This window comes from Eriocheir sinensis, chromosome 35, assembly GCF_024679095.1.
Source record: "Eriocheir sinensis breed Jianghai 21 chromosome 35, ASM2467909v1, whole genome shotgun sequence".
Lineage (NCBI taxonomy): Eukaryota > Metazoa > Arthropoda > Malacostraca > Decapoda > Varunidae > Eriocheir > Eriocheir sinensis.
The window spans coordinates 6,830,025-6,851,845 of NC_066543.1; the positions used below are offsets into that span (position 1 = coordinate 6,830,025).

General features: G+C 38.5%; 2 protein-coding genes across 5 annotated transcripts in view; one reads left to right on the forward strand and one right to left on the reverse strand.

Moving 5' to 3' along the window:
• The first annotated feature begins 30 nt into the window (after positions 1-30).
• Positions 31-11,033, forward strand: LOC127007324 (dynactin subunit 2-like). Of its 2 annotated transcripts, XR_007760184.1 has the most exons (10): positions 31-183; positions 2,808-2,954; positions 3,431-3,501; positions 4,055-4,166; positions 4,330-4,484; positions 5,680-5,920; positions 6,544-6,732; positions 7,373-7,475; positions 7,720-7,975; positions 10,924-11,033. XR_007760184.1 is itself a non-coding variant. In XM_050878135.1 (9 exons), the coding sequence occupies exons 1-9, from the start codon at positions 43-45 to the stop codon at positions 7,896-7,898; spliced, it is 1,338 nt and encodes a 445-aa protein (XP_050734092.1). In that variant the 5' UTR covers positions 31-42; the 3' UTR covers positions 7,899-11,033. The 2 variants fall into 2 exon arrangements, 1 of the variants encoding a protein (XP_050734092.1); XM_050878135.1 differs by having other exon boundaries at positions 7,720-11,033.
• LOC127007322 (4F2 cell-surface antigen heavy chain-like) overlaps positions 10,314-21,821 on the reverse strand; it is a 17,664-nt gene continuing 6,156 nt past the window's right edge. For 2 of the 3 annotated variants that reach the window (XM_050878131.1, XM_050878130.1), the window contains exons 6-15: positions 20,377-20,430; positions 17,484-17,651; positions 16,711-16,857; positions 16,209-16,404; positions 15,302-15,396; positions 14,093-14,299; positions 13,653-13,862; positions 13,394-13,561; positions 13,137-13,208; positions 10,314-12,170 (exon numbers count right to left, since the gene is read on the reverse strand). In XM_050878131.1, the coding sequence (XP_050734088.1) occupies positions 11,943-12,170; positions 13,137-13,208; positions 13,394-13,561; positions 13,653-13,862; positions 14,093-14,299; positions 15,302-15,396; positions 16,209-16,404; positions 16,711-16,857; positions 17,484-17,651; positions 20,377-20,430 (1,545 nt within the window). In that variant the 3' untranslated portion in view covers positions 10,314-11,942. The remainder of the gene's footprint in view (positions 12,171-13,136; positions 13,209-13,393; positions 13,562-13,652; positions 13,863-14,092; positions 14,300-15,301; positions 15,397-16,208; positions 16,405-16,710; positions 16,858-17,483; positions 17,652-20,376; positions 20,431-21,821) is intronic. The other variant, XM_050878132.1, reaches the window with a different exon arrangement.

The following is a 21,821-nucleotide window of genomic DNA, read 5'->3' on the forward strand; positions in this document are numbered from 1 at the left end:
CTTGGCATATTGAACTTAATTGCGTAACTGGACGAATTTTAGATGAAGAAGAATATAAGAAAATCATTAAATACAGTCCTTGGAGCCGAGACCGAGGAGACGAGGAGAGACCAGCTGGGAGGGCGAGGCGGTGACTCACACGTTACCATGGCCGACCCTAAATACGCTGGACTGCCGGGGATTGTGAGTCTCTAGAGCACTGCTACTACTTATACTACTACTAAACCTTCCTATACTACCACTACTACTACTTCTACCACTCCTCTCCTCCCATGCTACTTCTACTGCTATATAACTACTACCATTCCTCCCCTGCTACTACTACTTCTACTACCACTCCTCCTCCTCCCCCCTACTACTACTACTACTACTGCCACTCCTCCCCTACTACTACTACTACTACTACTACTACTACTACTACTACTACTACCACTCTTCTTCCTCCTCTACCACTACTACTACCACCACCCCCACAGCCACTCTTTACTTTTTATATAGGACCGGACTTTTCCTTTTCTACACTTGCTTTTTGTTGCCCTTGAGCTGCTTCCTTTACTGTAAAAAGAAAAATAAGTAGATAAAAGCACTATATATATAATATTGCCTACTGACACTCACCTCCCGTACTGTCAAGACGGCCAGGTATTGAGGAGCAAGTAGGCGTGAAGTGTTTAAAGACTCAAGAATACTTACTTACACTCGGAGATAATGGTGATACTCCCTGCTAAGTTATGGCTGGCAGCTGTCAAGAGTCAAGACAACCATCGAGTCATTGCTGTGCCCCCCCCCCTCCCCAGGCTAAATTATATAGATTCTTGTGGTAATTATAGATGTAAGGACGCATTGCCTTGGCATCGCTTTGACTCAAGAATATTTCCTTATGTTGCGAGATGATGGTGATACTCCCTGCTAAGTAATGGCTGACAGCTGTCAAGAGTCAAGACAACCATTGAGTCATTGTTGTTTCCCCCCCCCCCCCCCAGGCTAAAAAAAATATAGATTCTTACGGTAATTATAGATGTAAGGACACATCACCTTGGCATTGCTTTGACTCAAGAATCTTTCCTTATGTTGCAAAATAATGGTGATACTCCCTGCTAAGTAATGGCTGACAGCTGTCAAGAGTCAAGACAACCATTGAGTCATTGCTGTCCCCCCCCCCCAGGCTAAATTATATAGATTCTTGCGGTAATTGTAGATGTAAGGACGCATCGCTTTGGCATCACTTTGACTCAAGAATATTTCCATATGTTGCAAGATAATGGTCATACTCCCTGCTAAGTAATGGCTGGCAGCTGTCAAACCACCCATTGAGTCAGTACTGTGTCCCGCCCCTCTAAGATAAATTATATACATTCTTGCGGTAATTGTAGATGTAAGGACGCATCGATTTGGCTCCGCTTTGACTCAAGAATATATCCTTACATTATGAAAGTAATGGCTGGCAGCTGTCAAAACACCCATTAAGTCAGTGCTGTGCCCCCCCCCCAAAAAAAAAAAGTTAAATTACATAGATTCTAGCGGTAATCATAGGTAAAAGGACACATCACTTTAACATTTGTCTCTAGAAAAGACTAAGGAAACTAAATAAAATCCCTTCTTTTTTGGTGTTAGGATGCCATTACTGTTTACCATTGGGTTGCCATATTAGGTATTATTCCAGAACTACACCCATCTCACTGCAAAGGACACCATGGTGCTTTACGAAGTACTTTGTGTATATACAACACCGTGCCGTATTGGTTTTCCGACACAAATCACTTGTTCGGGAGATATTGATTTCTTAAAATATGATCAGGGAGTTATTTCCATTTATTGCATTTAGACAGCAGGGCACAGGTCAGGTTAGGTAAGGATATATTTATATAGTTAAGTTAGGTCATGTCAGGCCAAGTTAGGTTATAGGTTCTCACCCACCACTGGAATTTTACCCTATAATAGTGGGGTAAGGTTACTTTTTGGTGGGCTTAGGTTAGTACCTCTTGAATTACATTAGACCGTCTATTTTTTTACGAAGAATTATACCACATTCCTTTGTGCTAGTCAGTCAAACCTAGTAAGCTTAGGGAATATAGACCTAACAGCCTAAACACCCAGTCTTACTGACCAGAAGTGTTGAGTATTACATGCAATATATGTATCTGAGGTATAGATCTAGTATAGCTAGTGTACCGCCTGATTTGTGGGTTTGGAGTGTCAGTGACAAGACTGTCTCCTTAACATGTCGTCATATTTTTCTGACTTGCCAGTGAGGAGGGTGGCTAGACCCCAACTGGAATATAAGCAAGACCTGTTGTAGGGTGGATGAGTCCCTCTGTGAACCAGTGATCATCTGACATTGATTGCTTGGAAAGTTAATGATAAAACCACAACCTCATGCTGTTTGTGTGTGTCTGTCTAATCATGAAACTTAACCCCTTCAACATGAGGACATGTATACTGCGTCCTTGCGTGCCCCGTACCATATCCGAGGACGCGCATACTGCGTCCAGGCTCGCTTTAGCCAATATACGAGTAATTTTATCTCTATATTTATGCTTATGTCTCAAAATTATCAATTAATATATGTTTCTTTATGTGCACCATTTAATTCTGCATGTTTTCATATATATTACATGATGATTATGTTGAGTTTATGGCTGAAAACTTGTTATATTCAATAGCGACATTTGAAATTTGGCGCACGCGGCGATCCCGGATATGGTGTGAGGCGCTGTTTTGGCCTGGCCGTAGTGAAGGGGTTAAGTATGTAATCAATATGTCCACACCTCATACAAATACCATCCTTTGCCCATCTCCCACCACAGGTGTATGACCAGCCAGATGTGTATGAGACATGTGACCTGCCAGAGAGTGAGCAGGACTTGCCTCCATCTGAACTAGGGGAGACAGGTGGTGCAGTGGAGGTGCTACACATCTCTGCAGGTGATGCTCACCAACGCTTCAAGGGAAAGGTAGGGACAAGGCTAATGTACTTCTTTCTCTCTTCACATTGTACTCTGTCTCCTCTGCCTAGTATTTTTCCTCCTCCTCCTACTCTTCCTTCTCTTCTATCTCTTCTTTCAGTTTAGTCAGAGATGTTTACCATTATTTCATAACTTAAATGGAAAATTAGCTACCAAGATTGGTAATCAATAATATAGCAGTATTAGGCAATTATATATTGTTGACCATTGTGCCATTACAACTGTTGCTTGTTTATCTTTTTTTAGTTTTATCAGACTTGAGGATACTGAATACAAGTAGCTACTAATGTAGGATGCTCTAACTCCTTATCACAGGTACTTGTGTTTTATATTATTGTTCCTGTATAAATTTCCAAGCCATAAGATTTATCTTCAATATCTTGTTTACATTGATTTGTTAGGATGTATCTTCATGGCCTAGGATGCCAGCATACCACATTCATACTCCATCATTCTCTCCACAGGTCCTTGATGCCTCTCACGTAGATTTCTCAGACAGACTCACAAATTCACGACGCAAAGGTTATGATGCAAGGTTAGAAATTTGATTTGTTCCATAATATAGTCACCAATATATATGTTGTTTCAAAATTATTTTTGAAAAATTTGAAAGCAAAAGTTGGTTAATTAGCAGACTTGCCTCACTGAATCTTTATCATGGGTGGTGTCATGTAGACCTTGATGCATTATTATTTGTGACTTGACATTTCCTAATTAGAATAACATCACTGAATGTACCTTGATTCTAAATATATAAAACACATTGAACAATTCCAAATATAAAATATTGAAATCGATAAGGAATATTGACTGTAAAAATTATCTTTAGAGAAAAAGAAAACATCTTGGGTGTGGATCTAGTGGGTGCTTGTACATATTAGCTGATGGTTCTAACATGGCATTTAGAACCTTTTTTTGTCTTTCTCTGTATTTCCTTTGTATATTATTTGGCAATCACATATCCCAGTCTTTTCCTTCTTGATTTGTTCTATTGACATTCAGGATATTTAGCCCCAGCATCAACACACTCTTGTATTGTTTTCCTCTTTCAAGATTGTTTTCTGATCCTTGTATTTTTTCTCCTGCAGACGTATTGAGTGGGAGGTGGCTGGTGAGGGGGCAGAAGAGACAGTAATCCAGAAATACCAGCGACTGCAGTGTGAGGTGAACCAGCTGTTGGAGGAAGTCCAGGGCATCAAGGTATGCTGGCACTACCATAGCCAAAGTTCCTCTACTCAAATCATCATTTTATGCTACCTTGTTTTGTTAAAAGACTTTTCTAGCACTTTGATGGGAAAATCCTGTTGTGAGAATTGCTGTTACTGCTTTCACATTCAGCTTATAACTTTTCAAATGGCCCCAGGGTACAGTACCATGTGGGGAAGGTGTGGCATCTTCTGTGGAGCTTGGTGAGCAGGTGGAGGGTCTTCACCGCACACTGGTTGATCTGAAACTGGAGGACACCCTAGGAGCAGAGGTAGTGGCTTCAATCTCTCAGCCACAGCTTGCTCTCCAGAAGTGAGTGTTGTTGAAAGTTTGGTTCAGTAGAATATTGATTTAATGAGATTTAATGTAAGAGTATCAATTGAACATGAAACCTTGAATAAGGGATATTGAATCTTTGAGAATCTTTTTTCTATTTAGCACACATCAAATTTGCCATGTAATAATGAACCACTCCATGTGACAGTGATGCAAGTCAGTCAAACAAAATACCTTAAAAAAAAGCAGAAGAAAGTAAAAATGCAATAACATTTGGAGTGACAGGAGTGTAGCAGGTAGAGACCGAGTCCCTCCTTGCTCCTGATAGGATGAAAGTGAGAGCATCATGACCATCAAGCATTAGCTTCTTGGTTATGGAGTTCCTAGGGGCCCCTGATTGCTTGAGAGTGTGAGCAGCAAAAGTACTGACTGGCTGCATCAGCCTCTTGGTGACTGAGTCTCTTTTGGCTCTGGATTGACTGAGCGAGATCATTGTGACTGATAATGTGTAATTTACTAGGGACTCATAATGCAGTGGACTCATGACTGCCAGCCAGTCCATGAATACGGTACTGTACAATTGTAAGGCTGATAATAGTACAGTATGGTATTATAGCACATTTTTTTTTTTAGTACGGTTTAGTATGGAGGTACAAATGATTTTTTCATACCTTTTATGTACCAAGCCACACTTGCTTCAGGCTAAGTGTGAACCTGCCTTGGCTTCTACCCAGACCTGAGGGGAAGTCATTAGGGTAGCAACCCTTGGTAACCACAGTTAACCTACCTATCTTGATCTGAACCCCAACTTCAGAGGCTAAGTGAGGTTAGGAAAGTGTGTCTCCATCTGAGCCCTCCCAAGGAACTCCATGTGATACGATATCAGGTACAAAATTACAGTGGGATATTTTATCATGCTAGTAAGGTACAAAGGTAATTTATAGGTATGGTACAGCTATGGTACTGAATTTTTCTTTGGGACAAATTACAATAAAGGAATGGTAATGTACTGTACTGTGTGCTCTGTTGTCAGCCACTACCCTCCCAGAGAGAGCTTTGGAGCTTGTTTAACTGACCTATGGGTATTATGATATTTCTCAACATTTGGCTAAAAAATACACACATTATGTAGTTACCACAGCATGGCAGATGTCACTCTCTAAAAGTGATGTAGGGACACACGATATTTGTATCTAGGTAATCTTAATGATTCTTTTTCTTTATTTTCAAGGAAACTCATCAACTTGTTAGAGAGCTTCAAGCAGATTGGCCTTGTGTCAGAAAAGAAACAGAGTGGCAGCAAGAAGGAGGTTAAGGAAAGCAACATAAGTGGCAGTGGTGGTAATGGAATGGTGTATGAGCTATACTATGCCCCAGAACATGCTCGTCTCAACCAGCTAGCCAGCGTGGCAGAGCTAGAGAAGAAGATTGATCGCATTGAAACTCTTGTTGGAAACAATCCAGACAAACTTGTAAGGGCAGCTACTTTTATTTTTATTATTACCTGTCTTTGTAAAGAAACATTTCTTTTCAATATTTATCTTAATTCTGCTTCCTCTTTAACGTTAACTTGCATTTGTGGGAAAGGACAAGCTTTGCAGGTAAATTTACACTTTTAAGGAGGGAGAGCATTTATAAGAGTTCAGATATATAAGTGACAAGTAAGAACTGTTCTTTGCAATATTTAGAAAGTTGATATATGCAGTTCTGCTTGGCTTCTATGTCATTAAAAATACTAAATAGCTTATATTACCCAGAGGTTTTTAGATCTACCTCAACAAATTAAAATCAATTTGCAAATTCCATAAATACAAACCAAAGCAATTATTGAACTTTCTAGACCAGTCAGAATCAGATAACCTTAAATATTAGGAAGAAAGTGCAACTCAGTGAACTCACTACATACCTAATAGCCATCTCTATTGCCTCCCTCTATTCATGTCAGAGAATTAGCTGAACAATACTAAATTATATAAAATTCCTTGAATTAGGGTAGCCACATCAGATAGCTGACCTAACCCATAAGAGGAACAAAGAGCTGATCAGTTAATCAAACCCAAATATTCCTTTCTCCCTTTCCTCTTCCATGCTTTAGTCGAGTCTGTCGGCGTGGACCAATCACCGATCAGTGCTCGGGGCTGTGCAAGTGCTGAGTGCCCGACTGGCTCTGTTGGAGCCAGCACACCTTGATCACATAGAGGGCCGCTTGCATGCCATACACACACGTATGAATTCCATCTCAGAGAAGAAGGCAGCCATTGAGGATGCTGACAAGCAGAGCAAGGTAGGATATGCTTTTTGTATTCCTGCAAACAGTTCACACAACACACACACACAAGGGTGGATGTGGCTGAGTGGTCAGCGTGTGGCTGTGGTGAGCCCATGGACCTAGGTTCAAGTCCTACCTAAACACACTGATTTTTCAAACCATCGCCAAGCGGCAGAAGATTACCCACGTGGTGCCCGGATCTTCAATCAACCCTAACTTCAGTGACTTTGTTCAAGAGGAGCACTGAGGTACAGCATGTGGGCCAAGCAAGAGTCATATATCACAGCAGCCACTATAAATAAAATTCACTGCGCCACTGACAGACTGGGGTCGCCCAAGAGGCCCCTGAAGAAAGCCTACAGGCATTATAGGCAACATGTAAAACACACACACATACACACACACACACACACTTACATTGTGTGATATGTTGATATTAATCAAATTTGAGCTTCAGTATTTTTGTGCTATCATGTTTCTTTGAACTTGAAACCTGTTTTGGTGTCACACAAACCTCATACTATTTTTTTTCCTTGGATGTGATATTTTTGTGATATTTCCACTTATGTGTTTTAAATAATATTCAAATGTGAAAAAAGTTGTCTTACCTATAAAAGAATCCTCATGTGATTTTCTAATTTGGTTTCCATTCCAGGTGTCAGAACTGTATGAACTGGTGAAGAAAACAGAAACACTGTGTTCTGCCCTGCCTGAAGTTGTGAATCGACTAGTATCCTTAGAAGCTCTCCATGACCAAGGTACACCACCCTTATGACTTGTGTTACTTAAGAGTGTTTGATTACAATGATCTGTATGTTATGGGAAAGGTACAAGGCCTACAAAAAGGTGGTAGGGAGTCAGCATATAAAAAAATAGTCTAAGATACAGGTTCAGCTCATGCTAAATCAGATCCATTAAAAAGACAATTCTAAATTAAAGAATGTCAAATAGTATATTTCTGTCTTACCTCTTTGTATGACACTTATTGAGCCCAACTTTCAGCTATGCAGTTCAGTGGGTCATTGAAGCAGCTTGATGTGGCCCAGACCCGCCTCAGTGCAGCCCTTCACTCCAATGCTGATTTGCTTACAAGTGTACAAGAGAAGTTCTCAAAGAACCTGGAAATAATTAATAACAACATCACCAACCTTGATGCCCGGGTGCAAGTTCTCCAGAAGTAGTGGATGCAAGGCAGTGCTTCTTATGTGTATGTATGTCCTGATTGATGGCTCCTGAGAAGCTGCCTTGTGTGCATGGGGTAAGTTGTGGTGTTTTGGTAGAAGCCTTGTAGCTCTTGTAAGTGGTCTGTGTAGAACTTTTTCCCCATTTTTAAAATCTATCATGTTTCACTCTGATATTCATATACTAAATACACTTTGGTATTTTACACTGAAATAGCACCTCAAGTATTGCTTCATGTGTACAAGTATGAGATTATAAAACAATCTGCAATTTTTTTTTTTTTTTTTTTTTTTTTTTTTTTTTTTACACCTTTGTGCACAATTTCTGTTGTCTTGCAATCACTAATTTCAAGCTGCAAAAACTCACTCTAAACAAATTATATATATATATATATATATATATATATATATATATATAGATATATATATATATATATATATATATATATATATATATATATATATATATATATATATATATATATATATATATATATATATATATATATGGGCATAAGTTTAGATTTTTATGCTTCAGTTGGACTATAGATGACAGTGAGAACTAGTAGAATGTAATTCTTAATTCAGTTCTCTGCTTCACTGCTCCATCATTCTTACGTTCACATAGGTTTTCATCTTCTCATACCATAAGTGCTTTTAATAAATAGGCATAAGCTTTAGTGTGTGTCCCATGTGATATTTATTTAAGAGAAACTTTGAATGAATGTGACAATCTAGGCTTTAGATATCTTAAAAGTTGATACTGTAAAGTAATTTATGTGGCTGAAGGCAAGAACAAATTAAAATCCATTGTAAAGTTTTTTTTTTTAAGTATTAAAAAATATAACTTGTACCATGAAAATCTTGTTTGCTAACCTTGTATTCTGCATACAAGTTGCATTAAAAATTCCTTCTTTTTACTGGAAGTAATAAGTAGTTCAACTTTCAGCATACTCCATGCCATAGATCATAACAATTTCCTAGTTCATCTCTGAGCTATTCTAGTTCTGAGGCTGATACTTGAGATTATTTCTAACAGAAAAATAATGTTGGATGTAGCCATTAACCCCACAAAAATGGTTCTTAGAAAGCTCATAATGAATTGGGTCTGGCGTGCTGATAAAGTTGGAACTAATGCCAAAGGAATGGCTTAGGTTGCAGCCACACTGAGAGTGAACAAGAGCAAGGAACTTTAATTCATTACTACCAATGGAGGTGGCTGCACTGGCTGCGAGCAGATAATGGCGAGAAAGTGAGTAGAAAGGTGAGGAAGTGAGAAGAGTAGACGGCTAACTTTTCTCGCATAAGCTCACTCGGTCAGACAGAGTGACATCACAAACTCGAATGTGTTTGTGAAAACACAGTAAAACAAAAACTAAATAAATAGTGATGAGTTGAAGTTAAAGAATCACTCTGTAATGTTTATAACACATTTTACATATAACCACCATTCGCAGCAGCTATGAAATAAGTACTAAAATAAACAATTCCATCTTATAACATGTAAGGCACTAATATATATAATATCATGTACATATGAATGTAGGAATGTATGTGTCGAAACACCAGCTCAGGATCACGCCACCGGATGTTGTTGGAAAGGTAGCTATTTATGGACCTGAGAGAGTGGCGTGATATTGAAATGGTGTTTCGACACAATTCCTACATTCATATGTACATGATATTATATACATTAGTGCTTACAAACAAAAAGCCTCCTGAACATGATGATGTATACAGAATTTTCATAAAACGCCAAATAAGCGAAGCACAGAACTATTTCTAAAAACATCTCACCTCATCCCTCGTGTGCGCTGATGAGGTAGGCATGAGGGATGTGTTGTGTTGCTAGGCTAGTGTTGCCAGGGTACATACTGCTCCTTCAGAACAAAAGTATGTTATGATTATCTGACATATTTGGCAGTACTTGAGTAGCTTTTTAAAGCCTATGTATTATATGCAAAGTCTCAGTCTTTACTGTCACATTAGTTATTGACTTGACCCTCTTCTTCATTTATCATGTTTTGTACGCATACAGCTTTTGCGGGACATTGACATGTCCCGCACTCTCTTGAGCCATAAGAACTCTTGGCACTTCATCATACTATTCTCTGGTAAAAGAGATTTCAACACACATGCCATGACGTCCAGGACATCAGCTGGTGGTCGGTCTGTTGACTATTAATAAAAAAAGGCGGGCGCGGCACCACGGGTTGTACTGCCATGACAACCCTCGCCTCTACTCACTTTTCGTGCAGCCATAGAAATTTCCCTTTGCACCCTCGCTCTCACCCACTCTCACATTCTCACTCCCAGTGCAGCTGCAGCCTTAGACAGGAAGGACTTGTATTAAGAACATAAGCCTTCATATTCTTATTTGGGTACAGCAATAGCATATTAAAATGAAATACAAACTGCAATGAACTTTTAATAATGATGAGTTACATTTAGGCAAGTATGATTCATGAATTCCACCTCATGAACCATAAAACCACTAAATAATTCAATTCCTAACATAAATAAGACTGATCATTTATCCTCAGCCTTTATAATACAACCTTCAATCAGGCATCACAATACTGAAGCACATGGTCACGGAGCACTTCCTTCTGTATTGTTAAGGCACAGAGACAAGCAAAACTCCCTTACTGTCATGATGGTACTTGGATACAACAGCATACTGATATAATGACAAACCACAACCAATGTTTTTTGTGTGAATTATCAGGTTGATATCCTCAACCATTTGGCAAAGAAAACCACTACAATTCATAGCTCTTCAGGGTGGTAAATGATAAATGGACGTCGAAGTAATGGAGCCACACACACTAGGTAGTGCTTTGCCATGATGCTTATCTCCATTTCCTTGGCCTCTGAACCTAAGTAGGGTATTCACCCCCTATTCTAAGACACAGCCACAGTATCATCCCTTACTAATTACCTTCTTATTTTTTATCCTTAGTCCTTAATTACTAACAAGCCTTGAAGAGGATAACAATTCATAAGTTTTTTTTTCTTTCTGCAGCCTTGGTCAGGGTATGAAAACAAGTGAATGAATCATCTACCCAGCAGCCAGTGTCACCATCACATTAATGATTTCTTATCTACACCTGTGTTTTAAGATTTTTTTTATTTTTTAAATAAACCAACACAAAATCTGTCACACATGAACATAAGACCCAGGCTTCCAGAATATTACACAGAATCTGCTACCAATGACAGAGGCCAGATGCTGCAGCTTCATTGCTTTTATGGCTAAATTGATCTGAGTAAACATGAAGTATACTCTTTACATGTGGAAATCATCAGGATTGTTAACATCTTGAGTGAATTGAAGGCAAACTAACACAAATATGTAATCAAATACCTGACTACAAAATTTCTTCTGAACATTGTTACCATAATACTTTACATTTAAGATCAGATTTAAGTTGGCTATGTTCCTTAATTTGTGACTATAACAAGCATTACTTAGCTTAGAACAGCACAACTTTTAAAGTATCACTCAATCAGTCAGGGCAATCTACTAAACCCATCCTGAGATCAGTTAATCAGCTATTTTGTTTATTGTGACAAGCCACCAAACTGATGCTCTGAGTGTTCAAGTTTCTGTGCAGCTTTGATGTAAACATCATTTATTCAGCACCATTACTCCACCGAGTTACTTTATAGCATTTTTTTCGTCAAAAATATATCCTTCAGAAAATTATGCACTCTGCACGTAGTGAGATTACGAGTATTGTACATATGAAGAAAAAGGTGTATGAAGTTTAGTTTTATAGGTAGAATAATAATAATTGACTACATTCTTGTTCCTTGCTGAAATACTGTGATTTTTCAGCCATCAAGACACATTAAAACAACATATTTCATTAACACACTTGAAACTGTCCTATTACCACTCTCACAACACACTCTAAGGTCCACTACAAAGAGTAGTGTTTACATCCTTCAGTTCTGAAGGATTCAATCTGAAGTGACTAGACTCATTATGCATCTTAAAATATGCTACAAAACTTGAAACACTACTAAATTAAGCTCTAATTACAAGTCTAATATACAAGCCAAAGCCTCACCTGGCTGCAGACTAATGTTACGGAAGGTTACAAAGCCTGTCTGACCATGGGAAGAAGCTAAAACTGAGCCACCAAAGTAATAATGGGAAAGGTCCTTGTTGATTACCTCATTCCCAAGGTTGGCAACCACAGCGTATTGGTTCCGGCGAGGATAAAACCTGTCCATTATCAGCAAGTCTTCCTTGGCAAATCGTACCTGTTTGAAAGATGTTAATATAAATAATTAGTTTTACCAACTTTATAAAAATAGTACACTTCAACAAAACTAATACCAGAAAAAATTTTCTTAATACAAACAACATTTAAAGAAATTATAATTCACAGTTTCTTGTTTCCCACATAGGTAGTCCAGTTCCTTTATGATAAAATAAAATAGAAACTGGGCAATACATATTCCTTGAAACATGCTTGTTTAATTTTTCATTTATTTGTCATCATTTAGTCAGTATTTATCAAAGTGTTCCAAAAGTTAATCAGTTTGAGATATTCAATAAAGGATGTTCTCAAGTGTATTCAGTGATAAAGTCAACCCATTTTTTAAATATTTTTGCAATGAACAGACAGACAAACAAACAGACAACCACAAAAAATTACTGCCTGCCTTGCTTCATTGAGGCTGGCAATATTCACACATTGTGGGTCTAAGTTAAAGTAAAAGATCTAGGCATGAGATGAAAATCTATATATATCTTATAAGAGAAAGAATATTCAAGGTTGCATATTTCACACTTCCTCGCCTTTATTTCATCAATGTTTTCTGCATTGTACTGGTTAAATGTTTTAATAAACCATTAAAAATGCATTTGAATTTTCCTAAATACTACTACATTTATCACTTGTATAGTTTAGGGGTAACGTCTACTGCTCCTGATTTTTGTTAAGGATAAAACAATATTGAGAAAAGACCATACGTCTTATCAACTCATCATCAGCCATTAGGAGTCCACTGCAGGACAAAGACCATGATCTATGCAATAAAGTTTATACCATAATTTCTTCCATGAATGTCATACTGATCAAATTATAATAATTAGAAACCTGGCTTCTACATTGAAGTAATTGCAATGGGACATTATAAGAGCCAACAAGGCAGTCATTGTAGGGCCAAGTCTCTGTGTTAAAACAAGATTGGTGTTTTAGTAAAAGTGCATCTCTCACATACCCTATAATTGTTTGTCTTGGTGGGATGGTAGTCTCCTTCGTAGTCAAAGATGCCATTGATGTATATGGGTACCTGAAGAAAAAATTACTGTTGAATATATAATTCCTTATATAGTACACCCATTCAAAACCTAAGAAAACAAATTAATCGAGTTTTGAACTATAATCATATACAGAATAACAAATAAGTAACAAAAATCAAAGAATCAATATGACAAAATACATTACAAGTACACAATAATTATCTTCCTTTCTAACCTTCTCTTGCCGAGCCATCACCATAGTGGATAACACAGAGATGGTGTAGTTCTGGTTCTCAACATTGTCATCCTCCCAGCCAGTATTAAGGGGCCTCCAGGGTTCAGTGGAGCTAAATCCAGCATGAGCATCAGTGTTCCAAGCCATGATGGATGACCAGTCATCATCCTGACCATGGGAGAGGATAATTATCACTAAAAATCTTTCATGTGAAAGATAAATAATTTCTGTCAGTCTCATGCTCATGGACAATACTTACCTGTGACATGCTAGAAGAGTCCAGTTCATCCCCATAATAGAGGGTGATGGTGCCAGGGAAGAAGAGGAGCACCAAACTACGTCCCAGTGGGTGAAGGTCAGCAAGGGCAGCCACACGTTGTCTTCCAATCCCACCCATGTGCCAGTTGATCCACGGCAGTGAGGCGTGGTTGTCCCAGGCTGTGGCGCTCCTCAGCAAATCTGGGATGACCTGTGTGGATAAGCTTTGCATGAAGCCTCTCTCCTCTTTTACTGCTCAGGGGTTGCATGTATCCTTTGGTTATAATAAATAAATGAGAAAAATATAATTGAAGAGAGAGAAAGAGAGAGAGATATCCATGACTTTTATGACAAAATTAAGTAAACTTGGTATGGAGACAGGCCAACATGAAGGTAACTGAAATCCTGTATGCCACAACTAGATGAATACACCATCCCTACCTCAGCAGGGCCTGTGAGATTGACTGAAACATCAATAAGGTCCAGTTGGTGGATGAGGTGGTCCAGGTGAGGGAAGCCATCTGCCTGCAGCTTGTCGAGCAGCTCCACCGGTGCCATCATCACCCGGTGCTCCATGCCACTACTGTACTGATCCAGGATGTTCCGCCACTCATGCAGCGCCTCAACAAGCCCAGGATCACCTGCCAGCTGTGAAGTGGCACAGAGTGATGCTGTGAACCAGGGTCGTATATAAGGAATGGGTTTAAGGGAATAAAACCCTTCGTATGAAATTTTCTTGATGTAATCATTAAGTGATCCTTAACTGCAAAAGTGAAGAGCCCACTAAAGAGAATATAGAAAAGACAAAAATACACAAGATTGTCACTGGAGAATTCAACTGACCAATAGTGAGCAGCTTGGGCTACTGTGATACCTTTTCAAGTGAGATAATACCCTGCCTAATACAGAGGACCATGTAGGGTCAATTTGGGACCAGGAGCCCCAAAACAGATCATATGACTGGATATCAATAACAATGATTGTATGTAAATACATATTATTGGACATATTAAGAACATAGAAAAATACAATACAAAAAAGGTCAATGGCATGAAACTTACTCTAGGCAGAGCATATATAAACTGAAATTAGTGAAAACTTTAACAGCCTATACATTTCAAAAACTAATTTATAGGCATTCACACTGCTAATCCTCAGTTTATTTTTTCATATATGCAAGAGCCGAATGTTGACTCATTCCCAAAAAAGTCCACTTTCTAGGTTATGACAGGGAGAAAAAAATAAAATTCATATTCCACATACCAATAGTTTTACTAATTTTCCTTTCTATTTGTTTCAAGGTCACAACAAGAGCATTTAGTCATACTATATTCCAAGTATTTAGGAGTCAATAGTAATGAAAAAGTAAGCTCTTGAAGCTTTAAAAAGAGTGAAATGGTTGCAAAATGAAAAGGTAGAAAGTAAAATGTACTTGGGTCCCTTACTCACAGCATAATAATCACAGCCATGAACAATATTCAAAGAATTTACCTCTATACTAGCTACCAATCAGCCATTCCCCTCAAAGACTGGTTAATAAGTGGAAACCAAAGTAGTTTTACAATTAATATGATTTCAGCAATCACGGCAATACATTTCTAAAAAAATTATGTTTACCACCAATAAACTGTGAGGTCAAGTCCACCATACCTCTGTGATATCAGGGAAAAAGAAGCCGTTGACACCCAAAGCCAACCAGTGCTTGAGGACTGGGTACACCCCCGCCAGGGTGATGGTGTTTTCCGCTGCAGGTGGAGAGTGTCAAAGACAGTTTATTTGTCAGAAGCCACAAGAATTGCCAGGCTATATACAGGCCCATATATACAAATGCAACAGCATGGCTGATATTAAGTATATTCAGGTGATGTTCTCCACGAAAGATACAGTAATAGTTCCAAGTTCTTTCCTTTCTTTATTAAACAAACAAACATCAATCACAGCCTGAAGGTATGGGAAAAACTAGCTGAAGCTAAGTTAAGAGAAGAGGTTACGAATGGTGAGCAGTATGGCTTCATGCCAGGAAAAGTACTAAAGATGCAATGTTTGCTTTGAAAATGTTGATGGAGAAGTATAGAAGTCAAAAGGACCTAAATTTTGTTTTTGAGGATTCAGAAGAAAAATAGGACAGTATGCCAAGAGAGGTGTGATATTGCATGAAGTCAGAAGTAGCAGAGAAGTATGAGGGTTTTTTTCTGCCCATAATACCATTAGGCTCTCTTATGGGGCCTGGTGGATGGCCCCAGTCACTGCCTCCCAGAGTTGAGGTTGAGGCAAGCAACAAGAAGTGGAGGCATGCACTAGAGAAAAGATAAATCAAAACCAGTAGGAGCATAACAAGAGAATGAGAGGGAGAACAGTAAAATAGTGAGGATTACAGTGAGTCTAAATATTTGAGGGCAACTGTCCAATAAAATGGGGAGTGCCAAAGAGAGGCAAAGAAGAGAGTGCAGGCAGGGTGGAATGGGTGAAGAAGAATCTTGGGAATGATTTGAGGTGATGGGGATAAGCAGAAATGAAAGACAGGGTTTAAATTTTAAGGAGATTGTTTAAACCTAACCTGTGGCATAAGCGAGGGGCAGGTCCATGAGGAGATACATGTCCCGTTGATGTAGGTGTGTGGCCAGCATCTTTAGGTCCTCCAGCGTCCCCAGCAGAGGATCCACGGCTGTGTAGTTTACAACAGCAGTGTGGCTGGCCAAGTAGTCTGATGCCTTAAGAATGGAGGCAAGACGCACACCACGAACACCCAGACTCTGAGGGAACAGGCTCAAGCTGTTTTTGGCTTGTCTTTTCGAAGTAGTCTGGCTATAACAGTTATCGTTATTTATATACTGGACTCTGCATTTATAAAGTTTAGTCTACTATCTAAAATACATTTATATGATATACATTCACATTCTGCCTGTGTTTAGTGCAAACAAGATTACTGAAAACACAAAGCCTCAACAGATCACAAACCCATTACAAGTCACTACCTCATTTATATATACATTCATTATCTTCTGTAGTCAATATTAAGCCTGAACTTAAATTACCCTCCACAGTTTTTCTCAACAAACCTGTATATAATCCAGCTTGGCAGTGAGGCCCGGCAAATCCCCCACCCCATCCCCGTTGGAATCATGGAAGCTTGGCACAAACACCTCGTACATGACGGATCCTTGCCACCATGCATGGTGCGGGTTACATTCAGACCCTTGAGGCATCTGGGTGGTGACAATGGAGAGAAGGAAACACTCAGAGAGGTAATAGATATATCAAGACAAACACCACTCCATAACCCCATTGATACATGACTTAAGTGACTGCATGCCCAAAAATTTTTACTCAAAAGCAATATTCTCTTCTCACTGGTTAACAAATTCACATGCAATCTATCTCATTACTTTCCAAACTCCATGACAACCCTCACCTAGGGCTATGGTAACTAGAGATAATGTCAGCCATGTCAGCCAATCCTCAGGTTTCTCTCTCTTAACTTCTTGGTTTGGTCATAACTCAAACCACTAGCATTATGACTGAACCCTACTACACTGATCATTAACTATGTCCATTTATGCCTCACTGATCCAAGCATAATTTCCACCCTGTTAGTTCTCCTGATAACAAAGATCACTAATTCCATGACTGTCTTTTCATAAATACAGATGATCATCAAATCCTACTCATTCAACCTTGTCCTAAATGCCATCCCCACCCACATTCACACTCCTCATTCTGGATGTTGCTTCTTCCTGCCGTCCAAGACATATTCATCCAGCCAGCCTCAGGTTTACCCACACCTGATCACACAACCTTTACTTGGTCAATTTGTATCCTGCCCACTACTCACCTGCACCAAAAGTCCCACACACACACACAGGAGGGCCAGCAGCACGGACAGGTTCAGGAACATGCAGGTCTGGCGTATGCGTGGCCAGTTCCAGCTCACATAAAAGGCATCCTTATACCTGGCTGAGATGTGTACATGCCCCCCTATCATACACCGGCCTAGGAACGGCTGCACACATTCAGACAAGAAAATAAAGCACACACACACACACACACACACACACACACACACAAAGAGCATGTACAAACATTCAGATGGGCAAAAGAGAAAAGAATATTATTAGAATCCTTCTTTTACCTTTATACAATACAAATAATAAGTTAGCTCCAGAAAATGGTAACTTTTGAAATTATTCTAGTTCATGTACATACTAGATGACTGGTGTTGACTAGTTAATCATTAGATGAATGGGTAACTTACACAGACCATTAATTATTCAGGCACTGAAAAAAATTTAAGCTCATTGCATCTTACACAAGGCTCTTATTTAATTTGCTATCCGAGAAAAACAATAAAAGTGGTGATGCATCTAACACTGATTTTTTATTTCCCATATTTAAGAAAACTAAGCAGAAATGAGAAAAGCATCAGTATTATAGAGAAAATTCCCATAGTAATGATCTAAAAAAAACACTACAATGGACAACTTGGGATCAGGATTTAATTAACATTTTATTCATGGAGATTTCAAGAATAAATCAGTTTCCTATAATTTAATGATGACATTAAAAAAATACTTTAAGACCAGCTACAGTCTTTGATATACTCTACTGTGGTTATTTTCTTGACCCATTTTAAAGTATCATGAATGAATTTTAGATCAATCACATTATCAGTGTCATCAATAACTCCATTTTTAGTAAAGGTAAGGTGGTGAGGGTGGATTAAAATGGCTATGTGACCATTTTGATAAGTGTTCTTAACAAAACTAATTAAAAAGGGAGTCTAGTCCCCAACTTTCCATTCCAGTAGTGTGCTTGTAGGAGCTGTGTTCCTTTTATTTGCCTCCCCGGACAAAAAATGAAGAGAATTTTTACATTTTCTTAATTCCCTCTCCATTCTTAGGACCAAGGATAAAGCTCATATACTGTGTAACACCATTACGCAATCAGTTGAATAGTTTTACTATAGAGAAAATTTATAAATTTAAATCCCAAGTTGGTATCCTGGAAATTCATCAAACTAGATTTAGACAAACATAAAGAAGCACAGACAGGTAAAGTGAACCGATGAATTTTAAAAAAAGCCAATATCTGTATTGCCTGTCATATGAGATAAGAGACCTAAAGACAACAGTAGAACAATAAATATACTATACCTTGTGAGGAGGGGATAACCATCTGCATTTCCAGGAAACCAACACTCTGCCAGCAACTATGAATGTGAGCAAAAAAGAAAAATACATGCAAACTGAGGTTTACAAACTAGCAGACAAATACAAAAAGAGAAACACACATGCAAGGCTTGCCTGGCTCTTACTGTCAACATAACAAAGGTCATAAACCTAGAGGCATAAAATAATAAGTCATCAAAAATATGAACTTTATAAATAATCATAATTACTAATTCACTGTAGGACAAAACCCTTTTCTAATGTTTTCCACCTTTATCTAATGTTAGCGTATACTCCATCCTACTCTGACAAATGCTCTAATTTCAAGTCTCCACCTTATTCTCTGTCTCCCCTGACCTTCTTTCTTTCTTGTTTCTAGGTTGCCACTGTTACTTTGGCTGTCCAAATTTATGCAACCAATCACAGAGGATTGTATACATTTTGTGTTGGGATTGTTCATGATCATATAAGCAATCAGTCTTCTTTATACAGTGAGGGTTGCTTGTATTTATGTATCTGTATTGGGAATTTCCATGCAGAAGTTCTCTGTAATGAAATTCATGACTCCACATCAACACGCAAGACGGTATCTTCATGTCTGAGAAGTTGCGGCACGATGGGAGACAAGTTAACGTTTAATAGCTTCTTATTTTGTTTTTTATATAGTAAATTATCAAATTATTGCCTCTATAAATTCATAAGATTGATTATTACAGATATGCCTCGACTTACAATGGGCTAATTCTGTTAAACTATTTGTGGTTGAAAATATTGCTAGTTGAATCCACACCTACCAAACATCACAGCCTAGCTTAATATAGCCTACCTTAACTATACGCAAAACACTAACTACACCCTAAAGTTGGGCAAATTATCAAATGCAAAGCCTATTTTGTAATGAAATATTGATACACATTGAAATTCAGAATTCAAAGTACAGATTCTACTGCATACATATCATAATCATACCATGGTAAAGCTGAAAATTTGTAAGTTGAAGGATTGTAAGTAGGGGAACATTTGTATAATTCTCTTTTTCTGTAGTTATCTACAATGGTGACTTGTATGACCATCATTAACCCTCCTTAATCCGTAGGGTTACAGAGGAACCTATGAAGCTCAATATATCCATCATCTTAAAAGCTTTGCCACAAACTAAAAGCTACAACTTTTAAGCAACCAGAAAAAAACTATAAGCCACAAGCAACACGAAGGTAACTGTCACCTGGTAATGCATGAACAAAAGGAAACTGAATAAAAGAAAAATTGTCCGATATATATAATACATTTCTAGGGAAGCATGATTAGGTTGCATAGGCCTTTCATCTAATGCAATAAAGAATCAAGTTAGATTCCACTCTTTTGTCTACAGTGACTGAGCTCAGATGCAATGCTCTGAGTTTGATATTGAAATGTTGCAGTGCAACAAGAAAATGCTACGAGTACACTACCAAAAAATAAAAAGTGCTACTCTGCAGCATCATGCACTGTGATATGAATCCAGTGGTGTACTTAGACTTCCTACTGAACTAGTTAACAGTCTTACGCACAGTGCATTACCTGAATTGTGCTAGGGATGTCCGTCACATCCACTAATATGTCTAGTGGATCATGCTGAGAAAAGAATACCATCATGTCATTATCTATAACATTTCATAACAAAGAAATGTTTTGTGAATTCAAAATACATGACCAATCAGGTTATGAAAAATCCAAAAAGCAGTAAAGGAATAATGGCATAAATGTTATTTTATCATAGCAGATTATGAAGCCTGAGCTGATTCATACAACTCAAGTTTCAAAGAACAAATAATGTTGTCCTCATCAATACTGCAATAAAGAGCTCCTACAGGCTTCAAAATCTACTCATGTCTGAAATTCACTCACGTTTATAGTGCGTCATGAGCTTCTCATTCTTATAATAAAAACAATTTTGACATTCACCTGGAAAAGAATGATAACAACACTGGCCAACAGCAAATTTATTGTCTAATTTTTTTTTAGCTGATTTAAGACAATTTGGATGTGCTGAATCCAAAAATCACATTGGCTTTGCTCAATCAGGTCAACTTTTTTATCTATCGCCACTTTTTTTTATTTTCTATTTTACGTCTATGCCTATAGCGCCGGTAGGCTTGCTTGAGGGGCCTGGATGGTAGTCGGCCCCAGCCCATATTGGCGCAGGCAGGTGTTTATAGTGGCACCATCTTCTCTTGGCTCATGCTGCCCCCGGAACTCGTTCTTGATTCACTTGGATGGTTTCCTCTAGAGTCCGGGTTGATGGGTGATCTTCAGGACAGCATGTGGGTAGTTTTAAGCCACTCGGCGGTGACTGAAAAATCCGAGGTGGTAGCATGGGGATTCGAACTCACGTCGTCCATCACGCGATGAATGTGGGCCCAGCACGCTACCACTCAGCCACCGCTTACCCTTAATGATGTTTTTTACATTTTTTCTTACACGTCCGGGTATTTTCTATTTATATGAGGCAAAATTCTTTGTTATTTCTTTAAATAAATTAATTCTGAAGAGTTTACATGGGCCAATTTTTGACTAACTGGTATTTTTTGTTTTGTTGGGCTACAGTCCGGGTTTACCAAGTACCCGTGCTTTCTGTGCATGTGGGATAGTAGGGACAAAGCTCAGCATTACACGAAGAAGGACTGGCCTGTACAGGAGGAACTGGTGCCTTGCAGAGCAAGGAAAGTCATAAACATCCCTCTGGTGGACAGAGACAGGATACTCTTCCCACCGATGTACATCAAGCTCAGCTTGATCAAACAGTTCACCAAAGCTCTGGACAAAGATGGTGGATGCTTCACTTACTTGTGCCATACTTTTCCAGGACTGACCATGGAGAAGTTGAAAGCTGGCATCTTTGATGGTCCTCAACTCCATCAGCTCATCAGAGATCCAGAGTTTAAAAACTCAATGAACGAAGTGGAACTGGAAGCGTGGAAGGATTTTGTTCTTGTCGTGAAGAACTTTATTGGCAACAAGAAGGC